Raw genomic sequence first — 17,762 nt, 5'->3', positions numbered from 1 at the left:
TTTTAAGAAGTGTTATACATTTCATGATTAGAGTTTTTCACATAATTGGAATTTTTTTTAAAAAGACTGGGGAAGTGTGCTAATTTTAATTCCGTGTGCACTTGGACGTAAGAATGATAAAAGTCGACACAGGAAATGTTGAGGGAAGTAAAATGTTTGGAGTATACACACGTCTATTGGCTCCCCATTTAATATAAAGACACGACCCAATAAAGTTCTCCTATCGGGATGACATCATGCTGGCTCTTTCGACCCAGCAGGAAACGGGATTTTGCTAGAAGCATTTGATTTCCTCACAGTTGCCACTGCAAATCTTTCTTGCTTCTTCTCATCTTCATTGGGTAACTTTGCAAACGGGATGCATTCCTAAATGGGAAGAACGGCAATTACGGGGTCGAAACGGTCATTTAAAAAGGAGTACTTTCTCTGACTTCCCTGAGATCCACGAGGCGTAGTCCTTTTTTGATGAATTATGATAGCACTCATCTGAGAGAAGGAAAGCAAAAACACACCAGAACACACCAGAGTAAAGAACACGCTGTCACGGGTGAGGGTAAGAGTGCCATTTTAGAGTTACTAAATCAAACGGGCACGCTAGAGAGGGCGAGGGGAGCGGGCGGGTCCACGTGACCCCGATGGTTTGTTTATTGCATCAGTTTGGGACTTTCTTAACCAGGGAACAGACAATGTTTAGTTTTTATAGGAACAGGCGTTGACGGGCTATTGTAACAGAGTTTCTATTGTAACAGAGCTTCTGATTGGCTATGACGTTATTTACGTCATACACATTTAAAAGGCAAAGATCCCGGGTCTGGGTTGGTTTCTGCTTCTTTCTCATCTCCATTTCAGCATGTCTAGCTGATCAATTTTTATCGCAGATAAGTTGTTTGTCAACACATTAAATCCCTCTTCTGGTGTTTAGCTTGTTTGCTCAGCACATGGCGTCTAGCGAGGCAGCCATGGCCAACAAGGTCTACAATCTCCACCTCCTGGCACCTTGAGTAACTCGGTACTGTTGGACGTTCTGTCATCCTGTAAAGTTTCTACCGAATGGGTCAGCAAGGCAAAGGAAATAAATGACCCTCCCGTGTAACCAGTACCACCTTTCCATTCTGACTCCGACATCCTACGGTGTGACTTTTTAAATGTCTAATTCTTCATATGGTTCATTCATAGAACCTATGAAGCGAAGCCTCTAAGATCAGTCCCCTGACCACACGACGGATGCTTTTTATGCAGTGAGACACTGAAGTGAGACTTTCAGTAAGAACCTCCTTGTATGAGAGCCAAAATTCTAAAAGCAAATAGAAATCGCTGTGACCACTGTTTAAGCCAAGTGACCAGCAGCGGACCAAGTCAGCGCCTCTCCTCTAGGCTGACGCAAGCAGAGGTGAGGGAGGTGTTGGGGCCAGGTGATGGTGTTGATTGGCTCATGTCGTTCACTCCCACTGGCCTTTAAATTATTGTCTTGCTTTCCGAAAAGTTCAGATAAGTCACCTCTGACAGGGGTCTGCCATCCCAAACAATTCATGAAAGGCTGCACAGGACTGGATAAATAACTAAGGTACAGTTCGTTTTACATACGTGTTCACAGGCTTACAGTCGTGCTTGCTTTCTTCCTTAGAGCGTGCCGATTGCTTACTCATTACAAATTAAAATGAGCTAAAATACTACACGGATAACTGTGTGCTTAAAGAGATCAACCCAACATTATTACCGGACATTGAAATTATTTACCCAGTTCCCGGCTGCACATCTCTTTTGCCAGTGGTTCTGGGTCTGATCAGAAAGTTGGATGGTGGATGATAGGGGAATAGAGGCCCTGCGAAGCCCACAGGCGGTCTCAGTCCTTGTAGCTGCTGCTAAGTCACAGACCGGGCTAACCGTTAGGGAAAGACGCTCAAGTGTAACTGTCCTGGCTTCAGCTGACACAATGCAACCAAGCCCACAGAAACTTGATCACAGAGAGAATGTCCCGTGAGTGAAGGTGGGGTGGATGAGTGTTTCCCCTTCTGAGAGAGAGAGAGAGAGAGAGAGAGAGAGAGAGGTCTTCCTTGTCTTTTTAATCGATAATTTTTTTTAAAAAGGACATTTTTAAAAGGAGCAATATCATAACAAGAGTCCATGGGACTGAATGAATATAAACAGGACTTTAAGCTGTGAAGATGTAGAATCGGCAGCTTAGAAACAACTCTTCTCTAAATGGCCACGTGGGCGGAGGCTTTGCACATCCATACATTGAGCATCTGATTGTGAAATTGGCGATGGTTTCCATTAAAAAAAAAAAAGACTAAAGCAAAACCAAGAGTGTTAGAACCCACTGGGAACACCCCAATCTCAAGAAGCAGCTCATCTCCCTGTACGGTGGCTTACAGTGAACCTTCTGGACACGTTAAATGAAGTTAGCCAGGATTTCTAAAGAGACTGCAATTCTTCCGTAATGCAAGAGCCTCCGGTCTAGATTTCTGCTTAAATTATTTGTAGAAGGTACTTAAAAAAAATACGAGGGCATCATTTAGGGTTGTGATAGTCAGACTTTAAGGGTTTCTTCGACTGCGTTTTACAATATGTGTCAAAGGTTATTGAGTTTGTTATTTTTAATATGTCAGTTGCTTTGAAGGAAGCGAAAATCATTTATGTTGGGGAGAAAAAGAAAAAGGGTCTCTCCAGAGGCGGCCTTGAATCTGTAATGGAGCGTAGACGTTTGGGAATCTACTGTAATCACAGTCGGGGTGAGTTCCTAGACATCACTAATTTAATTGTTTCACACAGAGTTTCCTCTGACAAAGTCTTGTATGCTGAATGTCCCATAGGCTGGCTGTTGTATGAGAAATAAGGACCAAAGATTAGTTGTGGGTTTCTGCTTATGATAACTATGTCTTCTGGGGAAAAAAAGTCTGTCAGGAAGAAAACATGCTCCAATTTCATGAATGGTCCTCTATTCCTACCATTGCAGATTATAATTTTTTGTTTTGTTGTTTAGAGACAGGGCTTCACACAACAGCCCACGGGGGCCTAGAAAGCACCCCGTGGACTAAGTTGACCTCAGACTCAAAGCAGTACTTCTGTTGGGTTGACAGCCACACACCCTCTCTCACCTGCTAAGCAATAATCCTGGCGGAGAACAGAGCCTCAGCACAGGCTGTTAACGTTCTCATTCTTCGTAGCTGTTATCTCTAAGCTGTGGGTCCGCATGCGATAAAGGGAGTTCTAAAATACTGAAGTCAATCACTGGGGGTCTTCCTTATCTACTCTCGCCCTCATTTTAAAGATAACCTCCTTAGTGCTGGGACTGCAGACACCCATCACCGTGTCTGGCTTTTTTTGTTTGAGGATCAAACTGAGGTCCTCGTGCTTGTGCATCAAGCGCTTTATGATGGGAGTCATCTCCCCAGTCCCAAAAATGTTTCCATGTGTCAGTAAGAAACAGTGAGTTGGAGGAACAGTTTGTTTTGCTGTCCAGCTATGAGTAGGAGTGTTCCGTTGTGGAAACAGAGGCTCTTTAGCACGGAGGTAATATCAGATGCATTTTCACGCGAACTCTACCGCCGTTTGTCTAAGGCACACCTCAGATGCGATTTTTATTTGGTTCTTCAGATAGAAGACATTTCGGTTTTCAGTCGCATGGGCTGCTGCTACTCACTCGCCCAACCCAAGGGTCACTGCCACGTTGGCCGTCAGCTGCCTCTGCCCGGCTTTTGGAGTAGACTGGTCAACACTGAGATGGTCTGAAGGACCAGACCTATGGCAGCGGTGGAAAGTCCACTCTGATGTCACTAACTCCCTCCACTGTCACTTATCAGGCAGAGCAAATGTTTGCCGTCCTCACAGAAGGTCACCACTCCAGTGTCTGACTCAGGGCAGTTTTGTTTACCATTTTGTGGGGTCTTGGCTTGGTGCTGAGCCACAGCCACAGCATTTGAGAAGTTTCTCGTTTTGAGGACCCTCCACCACGAGCTCCTTAGCAGCAATTTAAAGGCTGAAACCCGAACACATTCGATAACCAGGGTTTGGGCGTAAGGGGTTTGCCGCTCGAGACACCGGCAGGTACATGGGCTAAACTGAAAGTCTGCTAACTGAATGAGAAAAGGCAATAAACTGGAAAGTGTGCGGTACGCCACTGCCCCTGGTATGGTAGGAGACAGTTCAGGGAGCGGACAGAGGGGAACCAGGTGCAGCAGCCAGGAGGCCCAAAGTAGACAGCAGGCAACCAAAATGGTTGGATTGCATAGAGAAGAGCAGCCCAGCCCCTGGGTGGAGGGTTCAGGGTAGAGGGTGGGTGTGCCAGCCAGGAGGACTCTAACTGGGAGGGACTGAGGGCTGAGGGATACAAGGAGAACTTGGAAGCCAGCATCCACTTTGATAGGTTAAAGTCCATTTGTCCTGGATTTAAAACCTAACACTAACATGACAGTGTCTTGTGCCACCTTAAATTTGACTTTGCATCTGCACACATAATGGATGACACCCGAGCTTCCGAGCTCTGCCTGTGCTGTTAGTTCTAGCCTACTTAGTCATGGAGAGATTGAACTCCGATGGAAAGAAAGGCTGAAGGACAAACAATTCTGTCGTAAATCTGACTTTTAGAAACAGTCGCAGCATTTGGGGGGTGGAAGCATGCCTGTACTGTGTTTTCTCTTGGTCATCAAGATAAACTTGCTGCTCAATTTTGAGGTATTAGTGTCATTCCTTGGTACGCACGCCCACCTTCTCCCGCTGCATGCCCCAAACCAGCAAGCACGTGTGCCCATGTCTGTAATGAACACAATTTCAAATTGCTTTGGTATTTGCAGAATATAACAGCAGACACAGTACCAGATGCTAGGAGTCTGCAAACCTGGCACCCACTCCATCCCCAGGAAGCTTCCTCCCTGGCTAGGCAGATGGCTTTTTGTCAAATAAGCCCACAAGTGAAAGTGTAAGCATGGACTATGAGGAGTCCTGAGAGGGGAAGGAGAGCATGCTGGGAGAACATGGGAGCTCTCCTTCAGTGAGTCTCAGAGGTGCTTCCCAGCCACATGGCTTTTAATTCCCTGGAGTTGCCCTAGTTGAGCCTCGGAGGCCTCCTTGAGAGTACAGAGGAGAGAATTCTATGCAGAGGAGACAACGCATGAAGAGGTTCTGAGGGGCAATGGGAAAGACAAGATGGCCAGTGACTCTTTGAATGACAGCTGTGATGGAATTTGCTGCTAAAGACTATGGAGTCCAGAAAGTCATGGGGACATCACTCCAGGTTAGTGATCGAGGGTGACTATGAGGTGGATGCATTCTAAATAAATGTTGAAAGACTGGTAGGCTTTGTTCTCTTGGATCTGAGTAGGCGGATAAAGGACAAAGACTCGTGATGGGGTGTCCAGGTTGAAAAGACTATCTGCGTCCAGTGAGCTCCCAGGAAATTGAGTTGCGGAGTACTGAGGCAAGGAGCAAAATTTAGAGCTACACGAAAGGGGCCTTCTCAGCCCTGGTGGTTGCAGGCATCTTTCCTTCCTTTCTGCTTTCAGCAAGTGTTTACTCAGAGAGTAAGAGCAAGAACCTTCCTCGCACTCTCTGTAAAAGCTGCTGCTTTAATAGGGTGGGTTCCGTGTGCTTGGGGCTCTGTCTTAAGCCATTCTCTGGGATTTCCAAAGTCTCCGGTTTGCACTTCATTCTGGACATTTGCTGAATGAGTTGCTGAACGCCCCGGTGAAACACTTTCACGCTGAAAGTCTATTCATGTTGTGAAGTTACATGTTGGCAGCAACAATGTGATCAAGATGTTTCCAGTTGCTTGCTTTGTGATATAAATGCTGTTTAAATCACTCTTGTAGCTGTTAGTCCTTTAAACCAGATCCCTAGTTGGGTATTCAGAGATGCAAATGGGCTACACATTTTGTGACTGATGCCTGGCAATGGCCAAAATCAGGATTGGGAGCTGAGGGCTCAAACTCTTATTATATATAGTAAGAGTACTATACAAATAAGTTCTTCCCCCACTTTACTTACAAGCTTTGCAAGAGTTCTGGAAACAAAAAGCCATCTGTCAGGGTGTCTAAGATGAAGTACACATGCTAGTGCGTATGTTCCAATGTAGATAAAGACATTGGTGGGATTCTGATTATTGGAAGAAGGAAAAGGGATCGAGTGTATTGAGGACCTCCTCCGTGCTAACCTTTGACAAACATTACTGTACTTAAACTCTCATGATGCTAGTTTTGTGGTAAATGGTATTACTCCCATTTTTTTTTCAGAAAGCTGGAAGTCACCAGTTAGGTAATTTGGCCAAGATTTAGACCTAGTGCTGTTTGTCATCAAAGGCAGAGGCCCTGTTCCACATTCAGGCGTTCCTTCTCTGTGGAAGGAGCAGTAGGTGACGGCCACTCAACCCAAATGTCCATTTCTCCTCCGTATATGCAAGAGCAAGACTGGTACCTACTCAGCGCCCTGCCGTGAGGATTCCCCGGGGTGATTTATACAAAGCCTTAAAATAGTTCTTGGCTGCTGTATGGAGTAGGCACCACATGAGGTTTGGTAACTTGTGGCTTTGATCCCGAGATTAACATGGTTTCAGGCAAGCGATGTAATGAAACCCTTACAGTGGAGTGAAATAAACTTCGGCTTCAGATTTTTTTTTTGAAGCGTGATCAGAGATCTCAGACCTGAGCTTCCACAGAGGGCCTTCCCTGATTCTCAGACCGGGTCGGACTCTGTGGTAGACTCTTGTAGTCCTGCAGATGGGAGAGCTGAAGGAGAGATATCGTGGGAAAAGAAAAGACGTTTTAGTCACTGTGACTGGTTTGTGCAGATGGCCTGGGTGACAGGACACAGTCTATCCCCTCAAACTATAGTGTAGCTATAGACACCAGACGAGGAGGGCGTGGCACGAGATATGAGCAGAGGCTGGGGAAACACAGACCTTAAAAACCATACAGCCGGGTTCTGCTTGTTTGATATGGATGTTGTTAGAAGGCATCCAGCAAAGAGAGGATAGGATGAGCTCCAGCGAGCCACTCTGGCTCGTGTGTGGAGAACCTATGTGTGCAGACTGGATATGGGATAGGGCAGGCAAGAGAGTGTTCGAGGAGCTCGATCAGCTCATGTCTACTAGAGTGGTTGGTGGTGGAAAACATGGAACAAGGTAGACCAGTTGGAGAAAACTTGAGTTGCCTGTAAAATCATCCAGGCTTTGTAAAGGACTGGAAGTTGGGATCGAAGGAATATTTGCCACATTCGACTCCTGCTTCTGGTCCAAGGAGCTGTACCCATGTGTCGATATTCTTAGAGAGGCTTGTATTGGAAGACGAGGAAGATTTTAGACATGTGGCATTTCAATGTTGAGATGTGGAGGTACCAGCTAGGCCACTGGTCACATGGAAGCATGACTTAGAGAAGCCTGGGCAGAGTGGTAGCTTGAAAGTCTGCTGTGTGCACTCAAAGTCCAAACAGGACAGGTAAGAGGCAAGCAGTAGAGCTAAGAGACGGGGTCTCAAAATATTATGGGGATTGGCCCCTGTGATGATGAGGACCCAGTGGTCGCACTATCTGTCACCAGTAAGGTAGAGAACTGGAAAACTTGGTTGAATAATTTATTCACAAGCTCAGAACCAGGTAGTTATTTGCATAAGCTCCTGGATGAGTAGGCCTGGAAACAAACATGGTGGGTGTTCCAGGTTTAGGAGAGAAGGTGGATTTCCCCGTCCCCCTCCACCTTTTTGTTCTGTTTAGATTATCAGGCTCAGAGGCATCGCTGATAGAATTTATTCTTTACTGGGTCTATTGATTCAAATGCTACATTTTTTTCCCAGAAGCATATTTATGGAGGCTCCCTTTGAAGTACGGCGTCTTACCAGCATTCTGGCTATCTCTTAGCCCCATTACCTTCGGACCTTAAAGTCTTAGAAGTAGGCAGGAATGGGTATGGGGTATTGCCTCTAGAGAATCAAGCAAGGAGACTTAAAACAAAAACCAAGCCCATAGAAAGTATGACAAGGAGGAGCTGGTGATGTTATCAGCTCATGGAGACTTTGAAGAACTCAAAGAAGCCAGAAGGGTGGATTGGGAAACCCGAGAAAGGGAACAAGCCCCAGGGTAAGTGCATTTTTTTCTAGAGGGGGCTCTGTAGCAGCATCAAGCCATGCCAACATAATCAAAGGGGAGCTGAGGTCACAGGTGACCAGTGACAATATTCACCAAAGAATATCACTTTGGAGTACTGTAGTCTATTTAGGTTGCCTTTTTTTTTTCCTTTTCTTTTTTTCGGAGCTGGGGACCGAACCCAGGGCCTTGCACTTGCTAGGCAAGCGCTCTACCACTGAGCTAAATCCCCAACCCCAGGTTGCCTTTTTTTTTTTTTTTTTTTGGTTTTTTTTTTCGGAGCTGGGGACCGAACCCAGGGCCTTGCGCTTCCTAGGTAAGCGCTCTCCCGCTGAGCTAAATCCCCAGCCCCCAGGTTGCCTTTTTTAAATTATCTTTTCTGGGGAAAATTTTCACACGTGAGTACTGTATATCATGTTCGCCCTTCCCGTCTCCCTGTTCCAACTTCTCCTGTGTCCTACCCCCTGTCGAGCTCATGACCTCTTCTTCTGTAGTAAGAACTGGTGCACAGAGAGTACAAACATTTCTGAAAGCCTTCGGAGCCCACTTAGGGTTGCTTGTGTGTTGAGGGCTGACCGCTTGGGCTCGTCCCTGGAGGGGACTGACTTTCCCTCTCCCCACAGCCACTGATTGCCTTGTGTCTTCATCTGTGCGTGGGTAGGCCTCGTGAGAGTGCCCCTCTCCGAAACTGGTGTGTCAGCTGCACATTGCATTTAGGCGGCCCTGTTGAGATTTCGTGGGCACACTTTCCCTGATGATGTCTAGAAGACACCATCTAATCCCAGGAGTCCTGGTTTTCTGGTTCTTTCGGTTTGTCTACCCCTTCTTCGGTGATAATCCCTAAACCTGACATCTAGAGTTTACGTTGTTTATGTGCGGGCTTGGACTGTGCGTCCCATGGCCACTAGAAAGCTCTATATTTTGAACAAGTTAGGGATTTCTGTAGTAGCTTCCTTGTATTGAAAAAAAAAAAAGCTCGTTCGATGAGGGGTGAGAGATGCATTTTTAACAGAAGGCCCAGACCCGGTGGCAATTATACAAAGGAGTGGGTCCTGCAGGTGCTGCTCCCCGACTCAGGGTCTCCCTACCCCTGCACACTGCAGAGGAACCAGAAAGACCAGCAAGAGAGCGGAGGGCGATGAACCGACCAAGCCCATGGTGGCACAAAACACAGTGACCTAATCCGACCGATACGCTCTTCACTCATAAACACAGCAGATGGCCTGTGATCACAGGAGGTTAAGGGAAACCAGCAACAAGGGGGAGGGTGGGGGAGGGGAACCTCCAGATGTGCAAACTCTCCTCATGAAACATGGAACTTAGGGAGCAGTGGGGAGTATTGGACATGGCAGTTCGGTCACTTTAGAAAGAGTTTGGGGAGCATGGTGTCCATAAAATAAGACAGCAAAAATGACCTGAAACTAAGGAAGAGGGTGAGGGGAAAAAATATAGGTTGAAATTGAAAGCGTGTCTTGTCAGGTCCAGGAGAAACTGGGGGCAATGGCTGACTGTGGGGCTGGTTAGTGTACTAAAGTGTATTTGGGACTCCATGCTCTCCCAACATCACAAATACCTGTCATAGAGTTTGTGCCCTCATCCTGGCTCTTCTGCTCCCCAACTTCTCCAGCTCTCGAGGGCTTCCTTTCCCCCAGTTTCTTTTGGGCCACGTGCTCGCTCCCCCTCCCCTTTTCTCCCTCTCCCGCAATATAACCCTCCCATTTTGGTCTTGTGCTCTCTCTCTTCCTCTTTCTCCTCCCTCCCTCTCTTCCCCTTTCTCGCTCTCCCACTCCCCTCTCTCCTCTCATGGTCATGTTCAGTCTCCTACTTTCTCCCCCAGCTCCAGACTCTTCCAGATTCCCATGGCTGTACTCTCCCTCGTATCCACAATAAAAACCTTCCCCTCAACCGCATCTTGGAGCTGTCCTGTCTTCAGTTTATACGCTGTTGCCGAAACCCGTCAGCTAGGTTGAAAAATAAAGATACACCCTGATAGGTTATCTCTCCCCCGCCGGTGAGAGGAGACAGTTTAAGCCAGATTAGACTGTATTAAAGGCAGGTTTACTGGGAAGCTGCTTTCTGGTGGACCCCAACTGGGACCAGGGAAGTCACTCTAGGGAAAGGAGTGTAGGGGAGGGAGAGAAAAGTGAGAGGGGGGTTCTCACACAGAGATGAGAAGCAGGGAGAGAGAAACAAAAATGTCTGGATTATACAGGGAGGAGCCTCTAGGGGAAGGGCAGCCCAGCTCCTGGGCTGGAAAGTTCAGGGTTGGAGGCAGGGTATACTAGGTAGGGACTGAGGGATGCTGGGAGAACCTGGAGGCCAGGTCTGCTCTGGTATGTAAACTATGTACCTCAGTCCCTTGTCCTGGGGTCAGAAACCAAACACACCCTAAGATACATTTGCTGTTTCGGAGGTGACGTAAGGAACGGAAGCCATGGTTGCTACTTGATTTGTAGTGAAGCAACAACTTGATCCATCTATTTTAAGTTGAAAATATCCCTGAGGTGAAGATGTGTTTAGTACATCTAACCCACTGCGACAGTCAGCTTTCTGTTATTGTGACAAAGCACCTGAGGTAACCAAGTTAAAGGAATAAGGGTGTGTTTGGGCGGATAGGTTCAGAGCCTCCATTGGTTTGCCCTTCTTGATGTGGATCTGTGGAAGTGTTGTTTACAAGGCTGTAGCACGGACAGAAGAGACTGGTTTACCACAGGGCAGGGGAGGGGGCAGTGAGCGGGATATAAAGTGACCTAAAGTTTCCTCTCCTTCCTAATAGTGCTACAGGCTGACAACCAAACCTTCAACACATGGGTCTTTGAGGGACATTCACAAGCACAACCGTTTATCCTCACAGCAAACTGGAGAATGGGCTGTTTTTACCCTCAGGAGGACATAGCTGACTGACCCTGGAGCTCACCACTAACCCCTTGTGTCCAAAAGGAGTTGTACACAGCCAAAGAAAAGATCAAAAGTCAAAGTATACTTTTATGAGGGCAAATGGAGATTGTGTCTCTAGAGTTAGAAACATTGTAACTTTATAAATAGTCTCGTCTTGACTTTCTGTTATTCTGCCTTATATCAATAAAGGATTCATTTTCATCCCTTTGGCTGAAATGCATGTCTGTCCTCTTTGAAATTCTGGGAGCTGCTGTCTTTCCTGAATTCTGAACCAGTTCTTTGTTAGTTTCTCTTTCCAGTCTGTCTGTCTATCTTGTGATTCTGTCCCTTGAGAACAACTGTTAGACCCTGTGTCAATCTCTTAACTTCTCCCTCACATTTTTGACTCTTTATCCCTTGGTGTTACAATTTGAGTGATTTCTACGACTCTATCTCCCACTTTCCTAACTCTCTCTCCAGCTGACTCACCTGTTCCTATAGCTATTTTTTTTCTTATTTTTAGAATCGCTTTTGCATAGACTAAACTTTCCTTGTTTTACAACATACTTATTTTATAGATGCTATTTCCTTATTTGGATATTATTATGATCATCATGTAACTTTAAAAACCTACTCTATATTGCTACATTACTTGGGAATCTTGTCGTTTTTGTGGGGACTGACATGCATGCTGGGGAGTGTCCGCATGTGTTTTGAGCTCTCATAACGTCAGGTCCCATGCTCAAGCGTGCGAGCTGTCTTCCGAAAATACACTGCTGGAGTTGGTTGGGGCATTCTCCTGTGTAGGTTCGTGTTTCTTGGGATTTGTGACTTTTTGAGTTCTACAGCAATTTCCACGTTGTATCTCTGCTCAGTATGTGCTTTAGCGGGTGGGCAGCTCACACGTTAGAGCCACTCCCTTAGAGTATATCTATATTTCTGTCAGTAGAAGAGCTCAACAGCAACTGACTGCATCTAGTGTGAGCATCTCAGGAAATTTCTATCGATAGCGTAGGATGCTTTGTGATATTTTACACAAGGCAGAGCCAGCCGGTCTCCCTCATCCCTTTGTTGTCAGGGAGAACGAGGTCCAAAGTTGTGCTGAGACCCATGACTTAAAAGACAAGGTGCAGTATAAAAGATGAATGTCTCTGTGGTTAGTTTACATCTCAATTTGATGTAGGTGATGTCTTACGTCATACACGCCAAGGCAAACCCGAGCATTTGGTGTGTTAGAGGCTTCTGCTGTGGCTTGTACTCGAAATTCCTAGAACACGACTTTCTACCTTGATCCCGTCCTGGGCCATGTTTTAATGAGCAGTTTGGTGGCTTGATGCTCAAATTAAGGCACTAATGTTCTTTCTAGTTGCTGCTCATAGGGATACCTGGCAGGCTTTCTTCCTTTGTCAATAATTTACTTTTGTCCTCTCCCCTCCATTTGAAAAAAACCATGCAACAGCTTACAGAGACACCCAATCAGCACCGTGTTTGCTTCCACCATGGAATTTTTTATTCCCATGGCCGGTTGCAAAATATCTCCATCTTCTTTTCTCTTCGTTTCCTCTCCTTCCCTCCCTCCTTTCAGCTCTTTCTCTCATCCTTTTCTTTCTTTCTTTCTTTGTAGTAGCTGAGGGAAACTTTCGGGGTGTGTGTGTGTGTGTGTGTGTGTGTGTGTGTGTGTGTGTGTGGTTTTTCAAGAACTTCGTTTTGTTCCTTTACACGTTTTACAGCGAGCATCCTCACAAAGGGATTCTGATTCATCGATCCAATTCAGAGCAAATTGTAACGATGTGTTTTGTGCTCTGTTCTCAGAACAGAGTGTTCTGAGCGTCAACAAAGTGGAAAAGCCTCGAGCTGAAGGTGCCGTGTATTATTTGTACTCAAGAGTCTTTTCTGTCCACAGGAAAGGGCTGTGAAGTCAAATGGACCCCATAGAACTGAGAAGTGTCAACATCGAACCGTACGAGGACAGCTGCAGCGTGGATAGCATTCAAAGCTGCTACACCGGGATGGGGAACTCCGAGAAGGGAGCCATGGACAGGTACGGGGTGAAAAACTGTGGAGGCTCCGTGGAGAAATGAGATGGGCCATGGGCTGGGAGAACCAGGGTCCTGGTGGAATGATTGCGTTTATTATGGTTCACCAGGAGATAACAATGTTGATATTGACACATTAGCCCTGTGGCTGGTTGGAAACTGAAGTTTCAAGGTCCGAGTCTCCATTGCTGATGTAACCCACATTTCCCTGAGAGCAGCCTGTGCCTCCCTTTATCTTTTGGGGGATTCCTCCTTTGACTGTGCTTTCAATGTTGTCTGTCTACAGAGGGGTTTTGTTTGTTTGTTTTTTGTTTTTGTTTTTTTTTGCTCCAAAAGCATGTCCTGAACAGTCTCATTCACAAGCTATCACGGGGTCGCTCACTCACTAAATCCAGGGCTCATTCTCAGCCCGTTAAACCTTCCATCTGAATTTCCGGTCATTATATTCCTCCACCAACCACACTTCTCTGCAGAAGCCATGCCGTTTCTGATAAGGACCTCTCACATCCTCCTTCACAGAGGCAGGGAAGGGCAATCAGGAAGCAGTGCTGTCCCTACAGACTCAGTGAGTGTTCAGGGTTTGGGGCCAGCGGAGGTCAGTCCCTAGACTCAGTGGCTCCTGAATGAAATGAAGCACACGGCATTGATGTCTGCAGAGTGGCTGCTCGACTTAGGGGCCATTTATCTTCTCGTGAGCTTCCGGGCAGTGTGGGCTAGCAAGCAGACACCTTTTCTGAAGAATAAGTGAGTATATAAAGTAATATTTAGCAATCTTGGGTTCTTTCTCCTCTCCATCATTGCTGGCCCAAACCCATGGTTCTTTGGATACTGACGCACTCAGGTGAGTTATGCAGGGGGTGGAGGAGCTAAAGGGGATCTAATCCCAACAACAGCCCAAGTCCACAGTGGATGCCTCACACAGCATCATCTTAGCTCTGCACAATGATGCATTGTTTTTAGCTGCTGGCTTGTGCCCCAGTTGTCACTTTTGTGATTTTTATATTCACTTTAAATAGATGGGTTGTGTTTATATTTGGTTTTGAATGAAAGCGTAGTTGTGCATTTTTTTTTAAATTTCAATTTACTGTAGCCTTTGGTTGAGCTCATTTCCCCTGTGCTTTCACTAGATGTTGGGTCTGCCTTCAAGCACTTAACCCGCTGAGGGTTTCCCTCACGTGCTTTGTCCGATCCCTGTCTGCTTTATGTCTACGTCGCATCTCAGAAACAGTTTCCTAACTTCCAAATTCTAACTCTCAAAACCCAATGCAATGAAGATTTTCATTGGCCGAGAAGAGTCAGGTTAGAGTGCTGGACTGTTCTGTAAGAAACACTTGTGTCTATGTTCCCTCATCCCATTGTACCCTATCGTCCATCCCAGGCTCCAACTGTGACCGTTATGTAACGGCCCCTCAGAGCTGGCGTATCAAACACCGACAGTTCAATCACAAGGCAGCAGCGGAGGGCTCCGGGTTTCTTGGGAGGAACGCATCGGGCAGGGCTAGGGAGTGCTCTTCTCCTGTACACGTGGGGCTGCCTCCTCTGCGTCCCCAGAGACACGGAGAAGCTTTGTGGGTGCACCTGATGTGTCCCAGCCTTACCTTGTATTGCACTCTATTGTCCGAGAGTCACCGCCCTCGTGACGCCTCTTTTGCTGGGGCTGTTTGCCGTGACTTCTCCCTGTCTGTTTAGGATTAGCTCCTGCCATAAAAGACAACTCGTCAGGATCTCCCAGAGCGATTCACTTTTCCTTTTAATTCCAAGGGTCTTCTCCCTAAAACCATCCGCCGGCTGTCTGGTCTTACTCTTGGATATGAGAAATGCCTTAAACAACCCCGACTGCCAGCTAGAACATCTTTTTGAGACACATGCGGAGTTGACCGTGTGATGTAGCAATGAAGGCTTGTGTTATATTTTTTTTTTGTAGATAAAACTGTAATGGTGGCGGCTGGTCTTGCTGGTCAGGCATCTCGAAAGTGAGACTGACCCTCTGGCCATAGCCTCAAAGCCCCTGTATGTGCCTGCTGGAACTGGCCAGAACAGGAAGGGGACATCATCCATGAGTTTGTGCAGCCTGAGTCCAGGCAAATCATAACCGCCCTGAGCCTGTACGGCTCGTAAATTTTTATTCATTCATTTAGTTAGCTAGATAGCTAGATAGTTATCAAGTTAGCCAGTTAGTTAGATAGCTAGTTAGATAGTTTTTCAGTGTATCTGCGGCTGCCCTGGAACTCTCTCTGTAAACCAGGATGAGCTCCAACTCAGAGAGCCCCCTGCCTCTGCCTCCCGAGTGCTGGGATTAAAGTCATGCCGTATTGTTGTCGCCGCCCCGACTTCATGCCTTTTCAAAGTCTACTTTCTCTCCCAACTTTTCTACCAATTACTTTGGTTTCATTAATAAGTTCCCTAGTTTCTTTTATTATCTAATAATAACCAGAATACCTTTTAAGAGTAATTAGTGTACACGTGTGTGCACATGCTTTCACACACATGCAACCCAGTACCACCCAGAGTTGCTATGCAACTGTCTTCCTATTGGAAATACAGGTATGGGCAGATGCAACCTGGAAAAGGGGGTATAGTAGTCCGGAGCCCTGCTGGGGCTGTGCGATGAAGGGACAGACCACAGGATGTGTCCAGCAGGTAGACACACGCTCCTTCCCTTTCCTGAATGCAGTCACCTCACCTTTAAGTAGGACCAAGGAAGTTCCCCTCACAGGGATATGTTGGGCATCATTTGAGAGGACAGCCTGAACATTTACCACGTATTTGCTGTGTCAGTAAAATTAGGGCCTGTGGCCATACAGAACCCTTGCCTTAAAGAAGGCTTCACTCCAGTACCATTAAAATAATTTAATAATAATAATAATGATAATAATAATAATAATAGTAATAAAAGTTTCACCTCATTGTGGCAGGACAATAGTGTTAAAACCTCTGGGACCATGGCTCCTAAGAGGGGACAAAATTAAGCCCAGGTAATTAATCTCTTCTTTGCACAGTCAGTGTTGGGCGAAAGAGAGATAGCATACACAATGTTCAACTGATAGCATGTCCTTCCTCGTAACACCCTCTCCTTCCCCAAATCCGTTCATGAAGAGTTCAGAGGTCGGTGGGGAAGAGAAGGAGGCACGGCTTGGACGTTGTCTTCCCTGATTCAGTCCGTTACGTCACCATGATCTTAAATGCAAGTCAGAGCATTTACGGGGCTTTCCCCGTTCTGTTTTTTTTTCTTTCCTGTGCTCATACAGTCAATTTGCTAATGAAGATGCCGAAAGTCAGAAGTTCCTGACGAATGGCTTTTTGGAGAAGAGGCTAACCGATTACGCGGATGAGCACGTAAGTGACTGCTCTCAGGAGGTAAACAGGACAGAGGGTGTCTGACCTACCGAGGTCTCGGTGGGAAAACAGTGTGATTGAAATTTTCCAAGCCTTCATCAGCACATTCTCTGTTTATTCAGGCCGTTACTGGAATAAAGGCTTGTTTTTCTCGTTTGCCATATGGCCGCATGAATCATTTATGAAATTTATTTGTTTTTTCAAGAAATCATTCTAACTCAAATGTAATCCACGGCCATACCTCGTTCCCCTTCCCCCCCTTTTTATCGCTCATCTGTATTTCTAGTTTTTCCTGCGATCTATACTGAGGCCAAGCCTTGCGTTCCATTCAAAAGCACCTGCTCTCCTTGACCCTCGGAGTGATTAATGGCTTTTGCTCATTATGGTTTTATTCTACTCTTCCACTTGGGGATATAGTCTCAGGACATATAGTGGGCAGAGTCACCAAAGCAAAGACTGACCCTTTGGCAAACATTTGCTTATGCTGCACTTCTTTTCTTCAAGCACCCTGGAACGACCTCCTTTGGAATGTCCTCCTTTAACCTGAGTAACGCCATCATGGGTAGTGGTATCTTGGGCTTGTCCTACGCCATGGCCAACACGGGGATCGTCCTTTTTGTGTAAGTGAACATACATGTCTGTGAGTAGCATGACACCTCATGAAAGCTCTCTGTGAACGAGACTAATCTGAGGGAGTCTTGGTGAGTCGCCCTTGTCTTCTACGCCAAGTAGCGGAAGGTTTGGGTATCCAGCCGCTGAAGGTCACGCCATCCCATCATTCTGCAGGAAGGCGACACCACTTCACGGGGTGTCTCGTCACTTGACAGGTGCTTAAAGTAGTGTAGCATTCAGCAATCAGAAGTATCCCACCCCAAATTCTTGAATAATGTCAGGAGAAAAATAACTCATGTCATCTAAGAGCCCTGTATGTGCCAATGCTATTCTCTGTGGCTCTGGGCACCGGACACCAACACTGGCCTCTACATGCGGCCTCAGAGCCTTCTTTTCCTCCTTCTTCATTTCGTTAACACCTCACGTCTCAGCAGAGCATTGCTTTGGTGCGGCCTTCCCTGACCTCTGTGACGGGGGCCAATGTATTATACACGTCTCAGTGGCAACACCTTTGTGCGTCTGTCTGAGTTGCTTAGTTGGTGCCTAGCTCCCTTGCTAGACAATGAGACCCAGAGAGTTGACCCCACGTCTCACCACATACCTTCTCCTGAAGCCTAACGCAGTGCTTCAGAGAACACAGAGGATGTTTGTGGAGTGACGGAAGCCGGTTTCTAAATCCGTGCACTTTCGCCACACTTGGACAAAGGCTGCCCGAAAGTAGTTAACATCCCACAGCTGACCAATAGGATGGCCGGACAGGAGCCTCGCCTGTGATGGACAACCACAGGCGTCTGCGTGGCTACACAGAGTTTGGTATTTTCCAAGACACAC

General features: G+C 46.5%; 1 protein-coding gene across 1 annotated transcript in view; it reads left to right on the top strand.

The window, feature by feature from the left end:
- Positions 1-17,762, top strand: part of Slc38a4 (solute carrier family 38 member 4) — a 59,521-nt gene that overhangs the window by 22,670 nt on the left and 19,089 nt on the right. Inside the window, exons 2-4 of the mRNA XM_032885629.1 lie at positions 12,851-12,988; positions 16,232-16,319; positions 16,824-16,939. Coding sequence (XP_032741520.1) covers positions 12,870-12,988; positions 16,232-16,319; positions 16,824-16,939 — 323 coding nt within the window. The 5' untranslated portion in view covers positions 12,851-12,869. The remainder of the gene's footprint in view (positions 1-12,850; positions 12,989-16,231; positions 16,320-16,823; positions 16,940-17,762) is intronic.

Source organism: Rattus rattus, chromosome 1 (assembly GCF_011064425.1).
Source record: "Rattus rattus isolate New Zealand chromosome 1, Rrattus_CSIRO_v1, whole genome shotgun sequence".
Classification (NCBI taxonomy): domain Eukaryota; kingdom Metazoa; phylum Chordata; class Mammalia; order Rodentia; family Muridae; genus Rattus; species Rattus rattus.
Note: the sequence above shows the minus strand (reverse complement) of the source record. Positions and strands in the feature narration are given on the sequence as shown.